The sequence below is a fragment of the Calonectris borealis genome, chromosome 5, assembly GCF_964195595.1.
Source record: "Calonectris borealis chromosome 5, bCalBor7.hap1.2, whole genome shotgun sequence".
In the NCBI taxonomy this organism is placed as follows: Eukaryota; Metazoa; Chordata; class Aves; order Procellariiformes; family Procellariidae; genus Calonectris; species Calonectris borealis.
Window position 1 is genome coordinate 26,389,315 of NC_134316.1, and position 20,732 is coordinate 26,410,046.

General features: G+C 45.2%; 2 protein-coding genes across 26 annotated transcripts in view; one reads left to right on the forward strand and one right to left on the reverse strand.

Moving 5' to 3' along the window:
- Positions 1 to 17,635, reverse strand: part of TTLL5 (tubulin tyrosine ligase like 5) — a 144,676-nt gene extending 127,041 nt beyond the window's left edge. For 7 of the 23 annotated variants that reach the window (XR_012673861.1, XR_012673860.1, XR_012673859.1 and 4 more), the window contains exons 1-9: positions 17,306 to 17,633; positions 16,964 to 17,136; positions 10,959 to 11,068; positions 8,967 to 9,049; positions 8,049 to 8,155; positions 7,362 to 7,492; positions 6,714 to 6,796; positions 4,662 to 4,731; positions 4,291 to 4,375 (exon numbers count right to left, since the gene is read on the reverse strand). Coding sequence is in view for 15 of the 23 variants with exons in the window: in XM_075151483.1 (XP_075007584.1) it covers positions 4,291 to 4,375; positions 4,662 to 4,731; positions 6,714 to 6,796; positions 7,362 to 7,492; positions 8,049 to 8,155; positions 8,967 to 9,049; positions 10,959 to 11,068; positions 16,964 to 17,049 (755 nt within the window). In the remaining 8 variants the exon portion in view is untranslated. The other 16 variants (XR_012673863.1, XR_012673864.1, XR_012673866.1 and 13 more) reach the window with 10 other exon arrangements.
- Positions 17,636 to 18,119: 484 nt separating this feature from the next.
- Positions 18,120 to 20,732, forward strand: ERG28 (ergosterol biosynthesis 28 homolog). 3 transcript variants are annotated; one of them, XM_075151499.1, is made up of 5 exons: positions 18,126 to 18,401; positions 18,595 to 18,685; positions 19,931 to 20,049; positions 20,218 to 20,316; positions 20,453 to 20,732. In XM_075151499.1, exons 1-4 carry the CDS (start codon positions 18,269 to 18,271, stop codon positions 20,295 to 20,297), a joined length of 423 nt encoding a protein of 140 aa, XP_075007600.1. In that variant the 5' UTR covers positions 18,126 to 18,268; the 3' UTR covers positions 20,298 to 20,316; positions 20,453 to 20,732. The 3 variants fall into 3 exon arrangements, with proteins under 3 accessions (XP_075007601.1, XP_075007600.1, XP_075007599.1); XM_075151500.1 differs by lacking the exon at positions 19,931 to 20,049 and having other exon boundaries at positions 18,120 to 18,401; XM_075151498.1 differs by lacking the exon at positions 19,931 to 20,049 and having other exon boundaries at positions 20,218 to 20,732.

Genomic DNA, 20,732 nt, shown 5'->3' on the forward strand with positions numbered 1-20,732 from the left:
TACCAAGTCTGTTCCTTTGAAAGATCATTACATCTTATGCTTTCCTGATAGCACTCCTTTTCTGGTAGAGGTCACCAACTTCACTGAAACAGTCAGGTTCCTCTTCTACTTGGAATATGCAAAGAATAACACTGGAGGGGAACATTACCTTTCAGATAGACTAAGAAAAAGAGAAGAAGAAAATTAAGAGAATAACCCAGAAGAAGTCACCCTGACTACACTTCAGAGACTACCTACCTTCAGAAAGCAAACTCAAAACATGGAAGTCACCATAGTGCACCACAAGCACTAGCGGAGATCCCAAGAACAGATTCCTTTGTTTTGCTAGTGGGTTTCCCTTTAGATTGCTTCAATACCACCTTTGATTCCTGATCTTACCTCCCAGTTCTCTGCTACAAATTGCTTCCACTCTTAAGCAGTGTGGGGTTTTTTTTCTTAAGTAAAGAATAAAAACTAGTTTCCACTCCTAAAGGTTAAAGCATTCCCTCACCCCCCCACAGCTAAAGTTTTGTTCCAGCTTTAAACCAAAGCATTACACGGTGTGAGGCAATAAAAGGGTCTATCCCAGCACTTAACTCGCAGTGTTAAATGAAAGGCAAAAAAGCTAAATAGGAAGCCAGAATCCAGTAGTTCCAGGTTCCTTACCTCTCACCAACTGAATTTGCAAATCCAGGGTACGGGAAAAATCCAAATCGCTAAAGCTAAAGACCACTAGTGCCATCTGGAGGCCATACAGAAGAGCCCACCTGAAGTTTTCTGTCAACCTGTGCGCACGCTTGAGTGTTGTCCTCCAAAGTCAGCTTGCCAGCATTTGCTACACAAACATACCAATTCTATGGTATAGACCAAGCCATAGAAGAAGGGAAAAGTTTAAGAGTAATTAAAGATACTGGTTGCAATAAATTTATACCTACCATGTGAAAGCTACAAGTCTTGCAACAAGCCTTTACTGTAGCTGACACTACAGCTGAAATTGCTCAGTGGGCAGTTGAAGTTCAGTAACAAAACTAGAGTTACTCTCCAGAGTAAGGACTGTCCTTGGACCAGGTATAACATCTCGTTATTCCCTCTACACCAGTCCCACAGTTGTACTGGTACAGCTAACCATATCACAGAGCAGCATTAAGATACCTAGTGCCACAGTTAGTCTCCATATACTAGCTACCTCTCACAGAGACCTGTAAGATGGGATGCAATTTGAAGGAAAGGTTAACTACCATTAGTAATACTGTGGTGTTCTGTACATATATGTTCCACTTGTCATGTACGTGGACACCATGTGCTCTAGATTTGATTATAGTTTAAACAAATGGAATCTAAACATGTATAAGACTGCTAAGGATTTTAGAACACTGAAAAGCGATTAGCAAATATTACTGCCACATGGGATCTTACCAAGATGGAGAGTCCAGAATTGTTGGGACTGATGCTTCTGGATGGATACCCAGAAAGAAAACTTAAGTTATTTGCTCAGTGTTGACTACAATACCGTTTCAAGCTCTAGAGGTGACTATTCTGAATGTCAAAAGAACAAAAATTCAGCCAGCCAGCATCCAGGTTATCAAGTAGGGACACTGGCTCACATACTCAAAGAAATCAGATCATTGTTTCAAGAGATCTTTTACGTAGGATAGCCCAGGTGATATACAGTCTTGCTACCAATAGGAGCTCCCGGACTCTTATCTTCCAGGAAAGTATTTCCAGGCACATGAAGGATAAAACGATTATTGGGAAGAGCAAGCACAATTTTTCCAAGAGCAAATCACATCTGATGCCTCCTGATTGCCTTCTAGGATGACATGAATGGTCCTGGGGACAAAGGGAGAGCTGTGGATGACATGGCTCAAGACCTGAGCACTCAAATGGCCCCTGTAAAGCTAGAGGAATGGGCTAACAGAACCCTCATGAACTTTAGCAAAAGCAAATGCAAAAGTCTTGCACCTGGGAGGAATAACCCTGTTCAACAGTACAAGCCGGGTGGATAGAAAGCAGCTCTGCAGAACAGACAAGAAGTCCTGGTGGACAAGCAGCTGAACATGAATTAGAAGTTTGCCTTTGCAACAATGAAGGCTAGCTACATGCTGGGCTGTATCAATAAGAGCATAGCCAATAGGTTGACAGAAGTGATTAGTACCTCTTACTTGTGAGTGCTTAGCAAGCACTGGACACACATCTGGAACATCTGTCCAGTTATGAGCCCCCCAGTACAAGTAGAAGTATTGACTAAGTGGTGCAAGTCTGGCAGAGAGCTATTAAAATGGGCTGAAAAACATGATCTACAAGGAGAAGCTGAGGAGAAAAGGATTGTTTAGCCTGCAGATAAGAAGGCTAAGAATAGATCTAACTGCTGTGTTCAACTCCTTAATGCATGGCTATAAAGACAGAGCCAGACTTTTCTCAAAGGTGCATAGCAGAAGGACAAGAGGCAACAGTCAAACTGCAACAAGGGAAATTCTGATTAGATATAAAAAACACACACACATTCACAGTGAGAATGGTCAAACGTTGGAACAGGTTGTCAGGAAAGACTACGGAATCTCCATTCTTGGAAGATACTCAAAACTTTATGGTATAAGGCCATAGAGCACCTGCCCAAACTTTGAAGATCTTGCCTTGAGAAGGAGGTTGGACTAAAAACCTCCAGACTTCCCTTCCCATCAAATAACTTGATGATTCTATCTTAAGGGATTCACTAGAACTGTCTGATCAGTGTATTTCAGTCAAAAGAATATACTTGTTTCCTTCCTCATTTCCTTCCCTAGACCTCTAATATGACTAGAACTGTGGAAAAAAAAAAAAAGCATACACATCCCCACATACACTTCCCCCCCAAGCAAAACATGTTACTCTACTGTTAGAGACAGAAATGCTATCTATCTATCATGGAATTGGTGCACTTGCCCCCAAACAGAGTAGAACACTTGTCTCTTACACATATGGATTTTTCCAGAAGTAAACTCCTTTGTTACAACAAGATCAGCAGAATTATCTTTAGGACATTAATGATGGTGCAAATCCTATTTTGGAGGCCTGTTATACACTGCCCATTTTCAGAACATCCTAGCAATCTACTCATATATTCACAATCGATGATCTTATTTCCCTCTTCGCTTTCCAACAACATGCAATATTACCAACTAACAATTTAATTGCTGATTCCCAAGAGGAAAGTCTTGCATGCCAGGCATGTTCAAGGCTCCTTTTCTAAAGTGAATATAGTTGTCAAGTTTTCCACTGACCAAGATGAGCTACCCGTTCCCGCCCCCCTTTAGGGAAACAATCTATTCACATTATCTTTGCAGGCAGAGGCACATCACAACACACCTGAAGGGGATCTGTTCATCAATTTAAAGGAGGATATTTCTTGTGGAATCATTATTGATATATCTTTTGGATTCAGTATCTGCTTTGGATAAAGATAAGTTGGATTCAGTATATGCCTAAGCCAGAGCCATGCAGGCTTATACCCTAGAGATACTCTAGGGTCAGATGTGCTTATAAGACAGATTCATCATTGCTTAAAACTGTTGCAGAAGACAGTCCTATGATGCTCTCTTCTCAAACACCACTACAGTTAAGTTTCTGGTCTGTTGGTAATTCAGAGGGGTGATTATTTCAAATTTATTACTATAGACAGGTATTTAGCTAAACTTCTGTGACGAAGAGAAACAGGTATTTTTGGTAGATAAGTGTTCGTCCTGGGAATCTTAAGTATCTTTCATGACTTACATACAAAAGAAAATAGACATCTTGCAGGGTAAGAACAGTGAACTAGTCTAAACCCACTTACTTGATACTGTAGAAAATACAAACACTGACCTAAAATTTAGAAGAGCAGTTGAAAGTATTAAAACAAAGGCCAGTACAGCCAACAACAGGTCTCCAACTGCTTTTGTCTTTAGGATTAAACAGAAATTGAGAAAATTTAGATTCCCTTCACCTTGGAGGATGGAGAAGGGGCACAAAGGCACCAAGAGTCCAAAAAGGTTTCAAGAAGAACCCGACCTTGACAATGAACACGCCCATGATGGTGTGTGTGGCCATTCAACCCTTAAGAGTCGAAAACTTGCTTTATTTATTACATAATAAAGTCCCTCACTAAAGATCCTGTAATCTATACAAAGAAAACTGATGGGACACAACATGATGAAGTATCATATATTTAAACTCTGCAGAACCCCCTAACTGGCACTTCCCTCGTTTGCTGTTGCCTCAGGAGTACAGAGGCAAGCCAAGACATCTCTGGATCACCAAGTGCGGGTACACTGAGAAAGAAGAAACCTCCCCTACCTGGCCAATCCTTCCTCGTAGAGATAGATGACAAGCGGATCATAGGATGTAACCAGAACATAGAGGCGCACATCGAATTTGAAATCTGAAATACAGTTGTCAAGAGTCAGTGACTGCAAATACCTTTCAGACATCATAGCATGTTGAGGAATTTCAACAGACCCTGAGAGCAATAAACCATTATCTGCTGCTGACGCAGGTGGCTGAAACTTTTCCAACTTCCAGATTTTAGGAAATTCTCTAGTAACATTTTTCCAGTACTAGAGGAAGATAGACCACTCAATTATTCAACTATATTCCTGCAAAGGTTGCAGAGATCCTCAGGTGTGGGGTTGGGGGAAGAGAGAAAAGCAATTCCTAAGCACACTCACCATCTATGAGCAGGGGGTTGCTGATGTAACGAGAAACCAGGATGTTGTCTTCCAGGACAATCTGGTTTGGCTACAGAAAAACAGAGAATCCAACAATGAAAAAACAGAAGGCTTAAGGAATAAGAAGATGACTAGATCAAACCCACCATTTTTTCCAGCCTTTCCCTCCTAAAACCACTCTGTACCAACAACTATGTCTGGGGAGGGAAGAAACAAAAACAAAATGAAAAAACACCACTGTCAGTCACAACATGCTTAAGGTAATTAGATCCTAACCAGAAGCCTGGGAATTATTACATTGCCAAAAAAACTGCCCATTGAATCTTCCAGTTAAGTGGATTTAACAGCCACATGGCAATGATGTAAAATAGGCAGGAAAAAAACACATCTAAGAAGTGACTGTCATTCCTTTTGCTTCTCAAGTGTTTAACCAAACACATGAAGGAGGGGTTTAAAAGACACTGGAAGGAGTATGTAACTACAGTTGGTGAGGAAGTCACAAGTGAAGAAAATGACTCTTCAACTTGTGATCTTTACAGCTAGATCCTATATCTAGGTTGTATCCAACCTTTTTGTCTACATGAGTAAATACCTTCTACTGAAGTTCAGTTCACAGCAGGGGCTACTGTACCAGGAAGACGCTACCCTTGCAGCTCAGAACAGAAAGCTCTATCTATGATAAATATACCTCGCAAAGTCATGGGATCTGTTGAAAAAGCTTTTACTTCTTGCTGTATGCAAGCCTCTGTCTTGTAACCAGTTATAACTACTCATACAAACAGTTTCTTGCAAAACATTTTCTTGCCTTCAGTTTGCAAAAGAGCCAAGAGATCCCCGTCATCCTGCCTTTATTCAATTTTGCATGTATTCAGCCACATCACTAGCATCATGAGCAGGAAGCCTAGGCATATAGAGTGCACATATACAACGTGAGGGAACAAGCTTAACTTCCCTCAGCACATCACGCAAAAGTGACAGCCTGTTTTATTATGGATCAGAGAAATTCAAAGGTTTGTTGTTTTGTTGGGGTTTTTTTGTTGTTGTTTTTAAACACTTTTGTGATGAGATTCTAGAAGACACTCCCTTAATGGCATCACACTGAAGGAAACTGAAGTTTTTGGGCCAAACTAGCTGAAGCATTTCTGGAACAGATATACACAAAGGGAGATTGGTATCTTTTCCCCAGTTCATGGCCAACTGCCATATAAGCCTGAGCTCGTTACTGTCTTTCAAGCAAAGAAAAAGCTGAGTGCAGCTCTGGAAATACTTACCTCATATACTTGGCGAAGTGCTCCCTTATTTTATGGGAAATGATCCAAGTAGAGAACAGATGAGGCAGCATGACCCCTTCAGTGCAGGGGAGGCTAAAGGGTTTTGAGTGAGTGAAAACAAAATGACTCACCAGTCAGTTTTGCTGCTGAGAATATTTATTGGAATCCCCTCATGTGTTTGGCTCCTGCCCAGATGTATTTGTTACCTATGACAACCTGACTCCCTGCAAAGCCCAAAAAGGGCAAAAGACACTATAACCAGCACATTGAATTCAAAGAACCATCCCCACTACACCTCTGGCATTTAGGTAACACAGCTCTAAGATTGACATACATCCTACTGTATCACATAAGGTTTCTTTTTAACTGATCTTTTCCAGGGGGAAGAGGGAGACAAGTGGACTGTTTGAGGACTGTTTAGGTCGCATAGAGAAACAACTAAGGAGAGTCCTGGGAATCTTCCCAAGGCCAGCCTACTGTCAGCCACAAGGACAGCATGAAGCAGCACAGCTTCCCAAACTGTCTCAGGGAGCATGAACTTGTTCCTAATAAGCTAAGACTCGAAAGTAGGTTGCAAGATAAGCACAGCATACAAAGAAATAGATTGCTTTTGGTTACGCAGCATAGGCCCGGGCAGGCCTGTTGAACTGCTCACCAATGTATGGTCGAAATCCAGAACAGGGCCAGTGTCTGGTTAGATGTTTCCATGCCCCTTGCCTGGAAGCTGGCATAGTTTTGCAGACAGTGTTACTGAAGAGCAGTCCTTTTGCTGAACACTTACATTGTTTATCAGGTAGACACCTCGACCCCTGGAAGAGGCCACAGGCTTCACTATCCATGGGCCTCTGTCCTTAGAATAGGTATCTGGTTAAAAGAAAACAGCACAAGTCTGAAACACCTTCCATTTTTCTTATTTACAGAGGAGCAAGAATCAAGAATGTTGCCTACAGAAAGAGCTTTCGAGAACTCCATGAGGAGATCAAAGTCTACTTTTTTTGATGTCCTATTTTACCCCTTGGGGCTCACTGCAATTATTACAGCCCCTTCCTGAAGCCCCTCCTGCTGCTCTGATAGATTAATTTCTCTGCCCTGTGCCTCTTTTTGGCACTTTTCCCTTCAGTACTCCCAGGTATTAGTCAGAGATATTATGAAGTTGATGATCAACAACACTGTGCACAAAAAAAAGCTCAATTCTGGAGCTTTAAGCCCACCTCAGCTTCTTCAGGACTTACGCAGGCATGGAGTAAACAGCAGAGTAGAAATGATACAAAGAAATCATGTGGGCCTTTTCCACTGTCTTTCCAGCTTCCTCTAATTTTGTTGCCTTAACCACTGGCATGATCAACAGGCTGGAATATTAAAAGTAATTCCCTTCCCCCCCACCCAGTTATTTTGCTTTAGGTCTGGGCATCATCAGCCATTCACTTACTGCAGAAGTCCTGGTACTCTGTCGGGAGGATAAAGGTCTGAGGTAAGATATGGAATGTCTTGAATCCATGGGCCAGCTGCATACGACTGACGTTCTTGTATAGTCTGTCCTTTCGTGTCAGTTCATATGACCTGAAGTCCCAAAACAAGAGACTGTATCTATTTTTTCCGCAGAACAAGAAAAACCACATTACAGCAACCGTTTGTCCTAGTTACTAAAGCATCTGTAGCCCTGTCCGATATCTAAACCCTAACCTGCAACTACTCTTCAGTTTTACTGTCTCTGTCCTATGGCCGTATTAATATCCATCCTCATTTGTAGCATCTCTTGCAATTCCTAAGACAGACTGAAGCACAAACTGTTATAATGGTGTTTGTAAACTTTAGCAGGTGACATATGACTATGTCTGTAACTAAGAACCCAAAGCCCCAAATACTTTACTTATACCACCAAATAAAGAAAAAAAAAATTTAAAAATTCAGTATTTGGGCAACAGACAACCACTTCAACTCACATACTATCTCCCCAAAACCCCGAAGACTGTTTAGAATGAAGACAGCATGTGGCACAGGCCCAGTGCATACTTTACAGTATCATGTATACTCTATTTTTTTTAGAGCTATCTATGTTCAGATTTTTGCAAACCATCACAAAGATGTTCAGCAAAACATGATATCAAGGCCTTACCTAGGGAAATGATTGACTTTCTGAATATCTGTAAGGGAACGCAGCAAGTAGGGCTTCAAGTGTGATCCTGTCCACATGAGATTATAATCGCTGCTATTAGGGTGCACCTAAAAAGCAACATAAAAACACCACACACAAAAATATAGAACTAATGAAAAGCACCACCACTTGTTCTACAGACTATGATCTTATATCTATGAGACCAAAGCAATTCTAGTTTAAGACAATCTACTCTACCCACCTCTAATATTAGGGCAACTCTAGCCAGATTCCTGTCCTAAGCTACTGTACAGCGGTGCTGGGAAATAACCATGTCATATTTTTCTAAACAAACTTGTGGGTTTGTGCTTTTTTATAGACTGTTTAAACCCAATTTGTAAAGCGTTTTAGATTTCTTCAGGAAACTTATGAGACCAATTCCTTAACTTGGTGTTATTCAGAAGGAAATCCACCATACACACACATCTCAAACTGTCATTAGCTGCATATAGGACATTCTTTAGAGCAAGACAGGTGCTAAAAGAGAAACATGAAACACTGCATCAATGCTTCTGTGAGCTTGCAAAGGCTGAGAGATTAAATCCTTCAGATCTTCCCAAGGGTGTGAGATGACACTTTAAAAGCACAAAGAGGAAAAACACATGACCCAGCATCCCTTTTTCCCTAATTTTGCAGGCTTAAGGCTAAAGAGAGAGAGAGCAAAATCACAACATATCTCCTGTCTGACTGGCAGAGTATGTAAAAAAAAAAACCACCTCAAGGGGGTCCACAGCATGTTCCTCGTTCTAACCCTGCAGAGTAAAAAAAAAACAACCAAAAAAAAAACCAAACCACAAAAAAACCCAAAACCATAATAACCGTCATCATTAACACCTCCCAGCCTAGCACATAATCAGATCTGAAGTTCATTGCACTCACCTCATGGAACCCATGGGCAGTCAGAATGCTTCGAACCAGACGGCTGTCTGTTCGCACAATCTTATAGGACAAGTGGTAGCGCTCTGTTAAGAGGGCAAGAAACACGATATTAGAGTCTGCATCTAGAATAATAAACCAAAGTTGCCTATGCTACCAAAGAAGACAGAAGAGCACCATAGGACTCTGCACAGTACAGCTGCACTTAATCCACAGTGGAGCATCCACACAGTAGCAGCACATAACAGGCAAAGGATAATAGGAAATGCCTGTCCATCTCTTGGGGCATTAACTCCAATTAAGGCATTGAACCGATTTACATCAATCCTTAGGTATAATATTGCTGCATCACTGAACCCTATCGTATCAAAATAAAACACAGGACATCCTAACAAACGCCCAGATTTTTGTTTTTTTTAAACAGCTCTTTATATAGACTGCTTTATAAAACTCCAAACATGATTTCAGCTCTTTCTTCTCTATTCAAGATTGGTATTCCTAGGTAAAAGTAATCATGTCATATGCCCCTCATTGACATGGTTAGCTTATATGACCACTTCTTAGATCCTGAAAACCCAAAATAAAACACTGAATTTTTGTTCACATCTTATTCACCTGTACTGATCTTCCAATAAATAATGGCAAAAAATAATAGGAAATAAAGTAAATAGGACAAGGAAAGAAAAAGAGAAAATCACTATCCGAGTAGGAAGTCATAAAAACAAAAGCAGTAAGCAGCACTGGAGGTATAAGATAAACAGAAAGCAAGTAGCAAGACCAGAGGCCAGTTGTCATACAAAAGGATGTGGCAATCCATAAAGAATTCAAAGAAAGTAGAGGCAGAAATTGCAACGCTAGAATACAGAATCACTTGGAAAAGGCACTTTACAAATTGGTTCAAACTGATAATAGAAAGATGAAGATTAGATTAAACCTCAGGAAATATGTTCTACCAATAAAAAATAAGTCTAAAGAAAAGAGTCAGAATTATCATAATCTGGGATCATAAGGATCATAATCTGCATAATAGTTGCACTATTCAGCGGCAGACTTGTTAAACCACGAAAAGCCTCTACCTCCTGAGAAAAAGCAGAAGAGACACCACACTCCAGTTAGGATACAAGTCACAATTACCATCAGCTTCTGCCACCATTCAAGTATGTTTTTAACTCGCATGAAAAGGATCAGGAGTTCCCACACACAAATCACCTTCTCCACCCCTTACCCCAATGAGCCAGAAGCATTTCTGCTTGGATAGGATATTAGAAATGAGGGCACCAATTACCTAAGAAAGGGAGAAACAAGAGAAGAAAGAAGTGTCAGCATCTTCACAAAAAGAAGCTGAGTAGATTTTAGCTTTTCTCCAACTCAGCACATCCAGGACGAGCTCCCAGCTGTACACACCCACAAGGACTAACTCTTGCAATCCAGAGTGACTGTTTATAACAACTCTGCCTCTTATTTAGAGGCTCTCCCTTATTTGACACTAGACAGGTTTGGTCTCCCAACTCAAGTGCTGCCAGAGCAGCAATCATTTTGCTTATGGCCTTACAGTTGTGAGGCTGTAGATGCAGACATTTATTACTACAGCTTACTACTGTTCTTACCACTGTGGGGCTCGCTACTTTATTTGCCAGTGAAACCCTCTCAAAACTCACTGCAATGATCGATTTTAAGTTCTTAGTTACAGAGTAGTATATTCTGGTTGTAAGTTCTAGCATGGCCTCCAAGCTCGATTTCCAAGCAGAGTTCCAACTCAAAACACGTCAGGACCAATGGAGGGACAAATATAGACACTTGTCACAACCCAAAGATGTGATAAACATTCACCAACTGATGAAGCATTTCTGAACATCTCAGTGATCAGAGACAAGAGAGGACCGTAATTTCCTTCCTACCATGTCCTCTTCCCCACCACAAAGAGAAGGGAACATCCACGTAAGAGACTTCCACCTCATGCCTTCAGGCCAAAAGCTGGCACATAGTTGCACCCACCTCCAATTAGCCTGAGGTAGCTGTCGTTGGTCAGAATGGCTTCAGCATGAAACACCAGGATGGGGATCCGCCTGCAGCCACCACCAGTCCACTTGATACATGGATGATCCCTGAAATGGCAAGATAGTCAGTATAAGCAACTGCTGAGCCTCATACACGCAGCACGCACTTACAGTGAGGACACAGCAATTCTCCCTACTTGCCCATGCTTGCCCACCTAGCCTGTGGGCAGGACACAGGCAAACACACTGTGGGAAAATAACGGAAGATTGGCGAGGAGGATTGTAAACACGCTCGAGTGACTTGCGGCTGGGGTGTAGAAAAATACATATATCATTCTAACTGTTGTCTATCCTTATGTGTTTGACAAGTAGAACACCTGTGTTCAGGTAACATAGGCCTGTGATAGACTTAGAGGCAGCCTATCAAACATGCTTGAGATTCCTGCCCTGCTGTGGGAAAGATCAAGGCACAGTGGTAAACTACGCCTGTGCGAATCCCTGAAAAACAGGTGCAAACAGCAGGTTCAGCGATCCTCTAGCAAGGACCGAGCTCCGTGGTGCCTGCATCCCCACTTGTGTGCCTCTGCCTGGGTGCTGCTTCAGGGATCCCCTGGTTGGTGAGGTAATGAAAATAAATTTACTCTTTGCATTTCAGCCGTGGTTTTGTGGTTATTCCTACGCCCTGCCTGTGCTGACTCACACATTTGGCGTAGTTGACAGGATCCAGGAACAAGCACGCCATGGCTGGCAAAAAAGTCAGGGACCGGGGAGGCCACAACAGCGACTCCCTGTATTCCAGGATGGCCCAGTTCTGAGCACTGGACCCCTGTGGCCACTTTCCTGGCTACACAGGCTCCACCAGAAGCATGGCCCGAAACAGATGACAGGGCAGTGGTTACCCCCCAAGACAACCGAAACAGCTATGCGCAGATTGCCATGGAAAGAGGTATCGGATTCTTCTCGCAAGTTAGCAGGGAGATTGGGATGGTTATTAGTTACCAGTGTTAGAGCTCTTGACCGTGAAGTTGTTGCATTACAGAGTAAAATGAGAGAATTGGAAAAGGAAGTCGGGACTTTACAAGATGCAAAGGCAATCGCACAAGAAGTAATTACTACTCAAGCAGAGCGGTGCCATGGGTTGCAAGATACTGTAGAACGTTGATAGCACGTATTGCTAATAAACGGCGGGGGGGGGGGGGGGGGGGCGGCGTGGAGTGAGCAAGTGGCTGTGTGGTGCCTAGTTGTCAGCTGGAGTTAAACCACGCCAGTCCTTTTTGGCACCCAACGTGGGACATGAAGGGTTCAAGATAATGACAGATTTGATTGGAATGTGCTAGATCGAATTTATAGCTGTTACTGCTGTTTAGCTATTAATCGGCAGGTTTCTGTGCTTGCCATGGGTTTTACTTGCCTTACTGCATGTTAGAGTCTAGTGCTCATTAGTGGCTGCTTTTTGCTTTTGCTACTTGCTGTACTGCTTGTCATCTTACTCTGCTGTGCCTGGAAACATTCTGAGAACAGCAATGGCTTATGCATTGATTACGGGATTCAATCCAGACAGGGTGGCAGTGACAAGAAGTATCAAAATGCAGCTTCTGAGAGGAGCACCTGCTTCACTAAAACCTTGATTATACCAGCAGTCACAAATGCTACTGGTAATGTAGGCACCCTAGCAAATACCTTGAGGGAAACTGGGGAAAGTAACTTCGGGAGCATCTGTGCGGGTGGTGGATAAAAGAAAGCCAGCAAAACCGAAAGGAGTTACATCACGGATGACAAGGAAACAAATGTGGAATGATCTCGTAGAAGCCGGTATCCCACGATCAGAAATAGATGGGATCACAACATCAGAAATGTTTCGCCAATGGCAAAAGTTAGTGTCTACGCAAAAAAGTCGGCCGCCCCTGGCCCCACCGCCAACTCCGTGCCCACCTTCCATGCCCGCCTGCCACTTCAAGGCAACGCACTACCTGGCAAATGCCAAAACAGCAGAAATGAAGGTTTGGCAAGTCCCCTCAAATTGCCGAATCCTATTCGGCCTGTTCAAAAACCAGATGGCACTTGGAGAATGACTGTAGATTATAGAGAATTGAATAAAGTCACCCCCCCACACTTGCAGTTATAATACCAGACATGGTTACTCTTATAGAAAAAAAATCAGTAAAAATTTACAACCCTAGAAGATGGTGATAGATCTTGCTAACGCTTTCTTTTCGATAGCCGTTACATATTTATAAAGCATGTGCATATAATTGTACTATTTGTATACAGCTACATTTAAGGGCATTATATAGGCCATGGGGAAAGAGAAAACGGGGTCAGTGGGCCTTGAATACCTGGCAGGTTGATTACATGGGCCCCCTGCCCTTGCCAAGGGGGTGGCGATACGTATTCACTGCTGCGGATACAGTGTCAGGACAGTTTTTTGCTAAACCGACCAAATATGCTAATCAACATAACACAATTGAAGCATTAGAACAACTCATTCTCTCCCAAAATATTAACTACAGGGGAAATGGAATTCTTTACACCGACAGATTGCACGGTGGGACCAGGACCTGTTAGTCTAGACGTGAAGATTCATGTAATAACCCCTAAGAATGCCATATGGTTCTGTACCCCAACTTCTCCTCTTATTTTACACCCTTTGTTGATATCAGATTCTCAAGTTCTTGTACTTCAGGTATCTTCAGTGAATATCTGTGCCTTATCTAAAGGAGATAGCATTGGAACAGAGTTATTGGTGTCACAAACCCAACATCAAAATGAAGTTCAACCTGAAAAAGTGCACGCCATAGCTCTTCAACCTGTGTGGGCAATCACCCCACATCAGGTTATCAAACCCAGAGTAATATTAGATGAATGAGCAGGAGCAATGCCATATGTATTACTGGAAGGAGATGACACTCTTATTTTCCTCCCTTATCACAGGTTGGCCCGTCGTGCTTTGTAGTCTTGTACTACAAGCATATTTTTGCGAGATTGATATGCAAATACTTGGATTTGGTTGGCCTCTACTGTAACTAACCCATTTGCCTTTTGTATTGAGGGAAGATTAACAACTGCAGATCTCTTGACAGCATCTTTCATTGGCGTGCCAATCCCAGTAGCTGTATTAGAGAATTATACTATGCTAAATGTTTTTGATATTAATGTTCCTCATTGCTATTTTTTCTGAGTAAGTAACAGCTGTATGCCAAGGAACATTACAAAACCGATTGGCGGTGGACTATATCCTTCTTCAACACCATAAACACTGCTCTGATTTTGAAGGCATGTGTTCCTTCAACATAACTGATGAATCAGCCAGCATACAGGATGACATTCAACATCTCCAGGACTTAATGCATTAAATGAAACAATCTACTGGTGGTACCAGATGAGTGGGACACCTGATTGAAAGCATTATTGTAAGGATATGTTTATTCCTTTTTCTATATGTGTTTATTACATGCCTCTGTAAATTACCCTGCCCTACACCCTGCAAGCCCAAATGAACAGCTCCAGCTTTGCCAGCCCCAGCAGAAGTGGTCCCTTGAACGAGGGGGTGGAATGTGGGAAAATAACGGAAGATTGGCGAGGAGGATTGTAAACACGCTCGAGTGACTTGCGGCTGGGGTGTAGAAAAATACATATATCATTCTAACTGTTGTCTATCCTTATGTGTTTGACAAGTAGAACACCTGTGTTCAGGTAACATAGGCCTGTGATAGACTTAGAGGCAGCCTATCAAACATGCTTGAGATTCCTGCCCTGCTGTGGGAAAGATCAAGGCACAGTGGTAAACTACGCCTGTGCGAATCCCTGAAAAACAGGTGCAAACAGCAGGTTCAGCGATCCTCTAGCAAGGACCGAGCTCCGTGGTGCCTGCATCCCCACTTGCGTGCCTCTGCCTGGGTGCTGCTTCAGGGATCCCCTGGTTGGTGAGGTAATGAAAATAAATTTACTCTTTGTATTTCAGCCGTGGTTTTGTGGTTGTTCCTGCGCCCTGCCTGTGCTGACTCACACACACATGCTAGGCACCCTTGGTACTCAGCTATAAAAGGAATCTTCCAGATCATCCTCTTTTTGGGCTGGTCTTGCCAGTCTAAGTCGTTCTGTTTAATTTGTATTTATTTTACTGAGTATAATTTGGGAGAAACCCCTTGAGTTTTCAGAGCTACAGTTTTCTGGATTTATAGCCTGAAAACAGGATCTATAATTCAGGATAAACCATAATTGCTGGTATCCACACAACCAGACCTTACAATGCAGGTTCCAGTCTCCAATTTAAGAACTGCAAATCAGTGCACACTGCCTGGTTGTAATCCTGGACTTTGAAGTGCACAAAAAGGCACTCCTACAGAGCTTGAGAGACTAGAACAGGCTTGGCTCAACACAACAGATAACTTGTGTGTTCTTCCTTTTTAATTTCTGCCAGATGCAGTGGAATGCAAGCCCAGAATTCAACAACGATACCCCCTGCCCGCCACTCAAGCTACAGGTTCAAAGATACGGTGGTCAGTTCTGTCCAAAACAACAAGACTACATTGGGAACTATCATCTCCTCAGAGGAACTAAGGACACACAAAAAAAAAATTAAGATCTGGTATATAAAATCCTAAGATCACAGAAAGAAAACCTGTTAACCTCCCTAAGCAAATAAAACTCAGACTGCTTATTAGTCACTGTGCAAGGAAAAGGAAACATGAAAAAGTTAACAGAAAACAGACTGAGGGGTTGGAGAGACACATCTCTATCTACACAGACAAAAAAGAAATATAAAGACTGGCAGAGACACACAGAAGCATTTGTCTATAGAATGTGCAAGATCATTGTCTGCCAAAGGTTTGGAGAAACTACAGAAATCAAAATACTTCCTACACTTAGAACACAGGAACAGAGATAAAAGGGCAACTTTCTGAGGACAAGTACTTTTAAGTGTAACCTTGGTCCTCTTAACCAAGTTATTACCATTATCACCCAGACAAATTAACTTCACAGCACTCCCACCTGCTTCCACCACCAAAAAAAAATTAAAAAAAAAATATCAACTACTGGGGTGTAATTAGCTGTTCAGACTGGAAGGGACCCGAGAAGCTTCCAGGATTTACACGACAGGCCAGAGCCTTATATAAGTGGGAAATTGAGCTGAGGCAACAGGAGGGGAGTTTATGTTAAGCCTGTCCTGAGGATTTGCAGTAAGGCTCAATCCTCCAGGTGACAGTTATTCATTCCTAGCATGACCCTTGGTTACTTGATGCAGACACACTGTTACAATTACGTTCTAGGTGAAGGCAGTTCTGGACCTTTCCATCCATGAGGGTCTGCCAAGTCTGAGCCAACTGCTTGGTATGAAGCAACATTCCTCTAAATGCCTTAAGTCACTGCAGTTTGCAACTGAGCACTCAGTCACAATATGCACCCAAAAGAAAACAAACAGGACATATTAAAGTAGGTCCAGCTGAAAGAGAAAAGGGAAAGAATAAGGGAGTGACTCCTTTACAAGCAAAGATAAAAGAAGTTTCTAAACAAAGATGAAACAAACATACACTAGTAAGTAATAAGAACTCTAGAAGTTGAGTTCTCACAAGACAGTTTTTAAAAAAGGACATAAAAAATTGCATATCAGTCTACTGTACAGTACATTTCCATTCTCTGCAGCAAAGTAAAAACTAAAACAAAACAAAAAACAACAAACAAAAAGAAAGGACATTCATTTCCTTCATTTTCTTAAACATCATCAAGAAAGTTCCCAGCTTAGGAGCATGGGAGGAAGAGATCAATGAAACTACGGACTTTACAGTAGCCAAGGAAGAGCTGCACCTCCAACCCTGATGAATATGATGGTCTTTCAGGCTACAAATGTAGGTAGCCTGCCCACAGGCTTGAGGCCCAAACCTACCATCTTCTGCTTTATAGGTAGGAGGAGGGTCAGGTATGCAACTGTCTTTTCAGATTAGTACAAATCCTGCACGAAGCACAGGGAGATAGAAACAATTAATAGGTTTTTTTCCTACTTACTCCAGCCCATCTACAACATCTTCCTCCTCCTCCGCCTCTGAGGATGAGCCAGTTTCCTCTAGATCTCGAGCCATCCCAACTGGCATTTCCTCCAGGAGTTTTCATACAGCCAAGTCTCAGTAGCCTCTGAGACTCCTTCCTGCAGATTCAAGGGATCTTGCAAGAGCAGTTACCTGCAATAAGGAGTAAAAGCATGAATGCATAGCTGAGCAGGACAGCAAGAGAAGTGAGGTAACTTAACTCCCACCTCCTGTCAATGCATATTTCTCATAGGACTATCAACAAGCTTGTTACAGACTGAAAGTCACCTCCTAGCCAGGGGAGCGTGGGAAGAAGCATCACCTTCCAGCAGGTTATTCTCCACCTGCCCGTGAGAGTCATTCAGCCGCTCACCACTGAAGCGCGTCCCTGCCCTGCCCTGCCTCCGGCCGCAGAACGGCACCAGGCTGGCCAGGCCCAGCCCAGCGGGAAACGCCTGCTTCTCCCCGGCGCCGAGACTCCCCCTCCGCCCGGGGTCAGCCGGACAGCGTAACGCCGCCACCGGCCCGGGAACAGTCCTCGGCCCGGCCGCGCCCGGAGCGGCGGCTGGGGTCCGGCCTACCCCGCGGCAGCCGGGCCCGGCGGCCTGCGGCGGCCCCAGTAGAAGCAAGAGCGGCGGGGAGCGCCCACGGGGCCGCGACTCCCGCCCCGGGGCCGCCGGCCAACCGCCCCTAGCCCTGAGACAGCAGCTCCCTCAGCTCCCCATACCTCCTCCTCCTCCTCCTCCTCCTCTTCCCGCACCGCACCGCACTGTCCCGCCCCGGCCCAGCCGGCGGGGCGGGCAGGCGGACACGGCGGCCCGGCAGCTGCGGCCCCTCCCGCCGCTTCCCCGTTACTACAACAACCGATGGGCGATAGCCCCGCCCCGTCCCCAGTGCGCAGGCGCTCCCCCCCCCCCCCCCCCCCCCCCATGCACAGGGCGCAACTGTGCGGCCGCGCGCCCGGCCTTTTCTCCGCCCACCGCCCCCACTTCCACCTCCTGCCGCATGGTGGGCGGGGCCAAGGGGGTGGGACCGCCTCCCGGGCGACGAGGGATTCGATTGGCAGCGGAGGCCCTTACGTCAGCGTGGTGCGTAGATGGAGCGGCGCGCCCGCGGCCAATCGGAGTGCTAGGCGGCGGCGTGCGCTGCGGGAGCGGGAGGGGGCCGGGCCGGGCCGGGCCGGGCGCAGGAGGGGCCCCGCTGACAGAGCGCGGCCGGTAACGGGCGACGCCGAGCGGTGACCGCGGCCCGGTCCTTGTGGGCAGGTTTCGTGCCGGGTGGGAGGATGAGCCGGTTCCTGAACGTGCTGCGCAGCTGGCTGGTGATGGTGTCGGTCATCGCCGCCGGGAACACCCTGCAGAGCTTCCGCGACCACAGCTTCCTCTCGGAGAAGCTGTACACCGCCAGCCCCGGCCTCGGTAAGGGCCGCGCCGGCCGCCCCGAGGCCTGGAGGTCGCCTTCCAGCCGTGGGCCCTCCTCAGAGCCCCGCCTCAGCGGCAGCTCTCGGGCCCGGGAGCCGCCTGCTGCCCCGGCGTGCGCCTCCCCGGCGGGGATGGGGGGTGGCAGGCGGGGTGTGCGTGCTCTCCATGTGCTCCCCCCTTCTTTGCGCAGTGAACGGGCTCCAGGCTCGGACCTTTGGCGTCTGGACCCTGCTGTCGTCAGTGATCCGCTGTCTCTGCGCCGTCGACATCCGCAATAGGACGTATGTAAAGGAGCACCAGAGAAATCCTTCGGTTTGCTTGCTAGTCACAACCTGAGCTTAGAGGGCAGCGCGGAGGAGGTGGGGAATCAAAAGCTGTTCCTGAACTTTCTATAGGGTTGAAAGCGTTCCCCTGAAAAAGCTTAAATAGCAGTGGGGGATTTGTGTGTAAACTGCTGCTTCTCTCTGCCTCTGTGGAGAGCCTGCGCATTTGAGTTCTGTTTCTTAGCTCAGGCAGAAATTGGTAGATCTGAGAACTTATGTCACAAATTTCTGAGCTCCAGCTTGGAAAGCATCTTCTGATGGTGTTGCTGCTCTGTTGACATTAAGCAATCGCTAATGCTGTGGCCTGACTGATGCTCGGTACTTCTTTTCCTATGACAGCTCAGCTAAAGACAGTGGCAGGCTGAGAGGCCCCTTGCAGTGGTCTTAACCCACTGCCTTCTTCCATACACTCTTATCTGGGGCTGAGGACGAGGCCTGAGGTGCAGCTGATGCTGTGGTGGGAGGCAGGCCATTTCTCCCTGTGGTAACAGAAGTATTTCTGAGAGGGATTTCCAAGCAGGCTGACTCTGGGTCTGTGCTAGACAAAGCCTGTGTTGGAGGTTGCTAGAACTCACTCTTTTGACACCGCCTCCCCCAGCCCTGCAGCAGAAGTCACTGTTCATCTGGCAGTGTGTCCTTAGATTGCCTAGGCTTGTCTGTGCTAGGGAGGTGCAGGGACTCAATTATCTGTTTTTAGGGGGTTGTGGCAATGCCAATTACTATGAAGCCAGTTGTTTCTTAGAAGGATTTTTTATCTTGCATCTCTTGGCCCTGCTCCCTTTCCACAGTTGTGGCCCCTAGAGGGTAGCAGAGCACAGGTGGGAAGATGTGTTGGGTGATGCAGCCTGGAGTCAGCCAAGTCCTGTCGCCCTAGTTCTTGGCTCATCCAGTTCTCACCCTCTTTTTGTGTGCGCACATGCTTCTCACTTCACCGGTGCCCTACTCTTGCTCTTCCCTTTTCACGTGCCTTCAGGCCAAATAATGCCTGTGACTTTCAATGTGCCATTGAACAAGCTGCCCCATTTTTCTCAGCTGTTGCCCAGGGAGCTTTTGCACCTCACTAGACAAGGGACCAAGTGCCCTCTGTGCTGCCACAGTGAGGACAGAGGGGGCAGCATGCAGGTTTGCCTCTTTTCCACTCAGCCATGCTTGTGCCCGTACTATGGGCTATATGATAACCTGCTTCTTTCTGCTCTCCAACAGCCTCTATTACATCACGCTCTTCACCTTCTTTTTGGCCCTTGTTCACTTCCTCTCCGAGGTCTTCATTTACCACACTGCAGCCTTAACAATTGGAGTTATGGCACCCCTCATGGTAGCAAGTAAGTAGAGCTCTGCATCCTCCCAAAACAAACTCTCCTTGGAGCTATGACCCCCCAGAAAAACTCTCCACAGGACTATGAGCTAAGGGCAGGGAGGGGATGGTGGGAGGGAACGTCTCATCTCCTGTCCAGCATTTTCTACACATTCATGCTGTATGTCCATCACAGGTTTCTCTATCTTGGGAATGTTGATTGGGCTGCAGTACCTGGAAGTAGAAGCACTGTCACAAAACAAGAAGAAAAACTGAAGCTGAGGGCCCTGTGTAGGTCAGCGTTGTCTCCTATCTTCACTGCCAAACTTCCACTAAAGTCGGCTGAACTTCTCGAGGACACCAGTCCCACTGGCAGATCAATGTTGGACTGTGTCAATCATTCTTCATTACCAGGTGTTTTTTCTTTCCAGGCAACATGTCAACTGACTGATGTCAAAGACCAAGTCCCAGGGGAGTCTGTGTCAAAGTTTGGTGACTGCCTCCCCGAAGGATAGCAAATGTCTCAGGCGTGCCCAGTGCACTAAGGACTTCTTTCCCAGTGTACCTGTGGGGAGGAGGTGTAGAGCTGCCCAGGATCCACTGAACACTTTAGACCAGAAAGGGAGAACGTGTGCTGCCCCTGGCGCTGCTGTGTAACTTGCATGTGTGTGTTCCTCAGGGCCATTTCTAATAAATGACAGAAAACTGCAA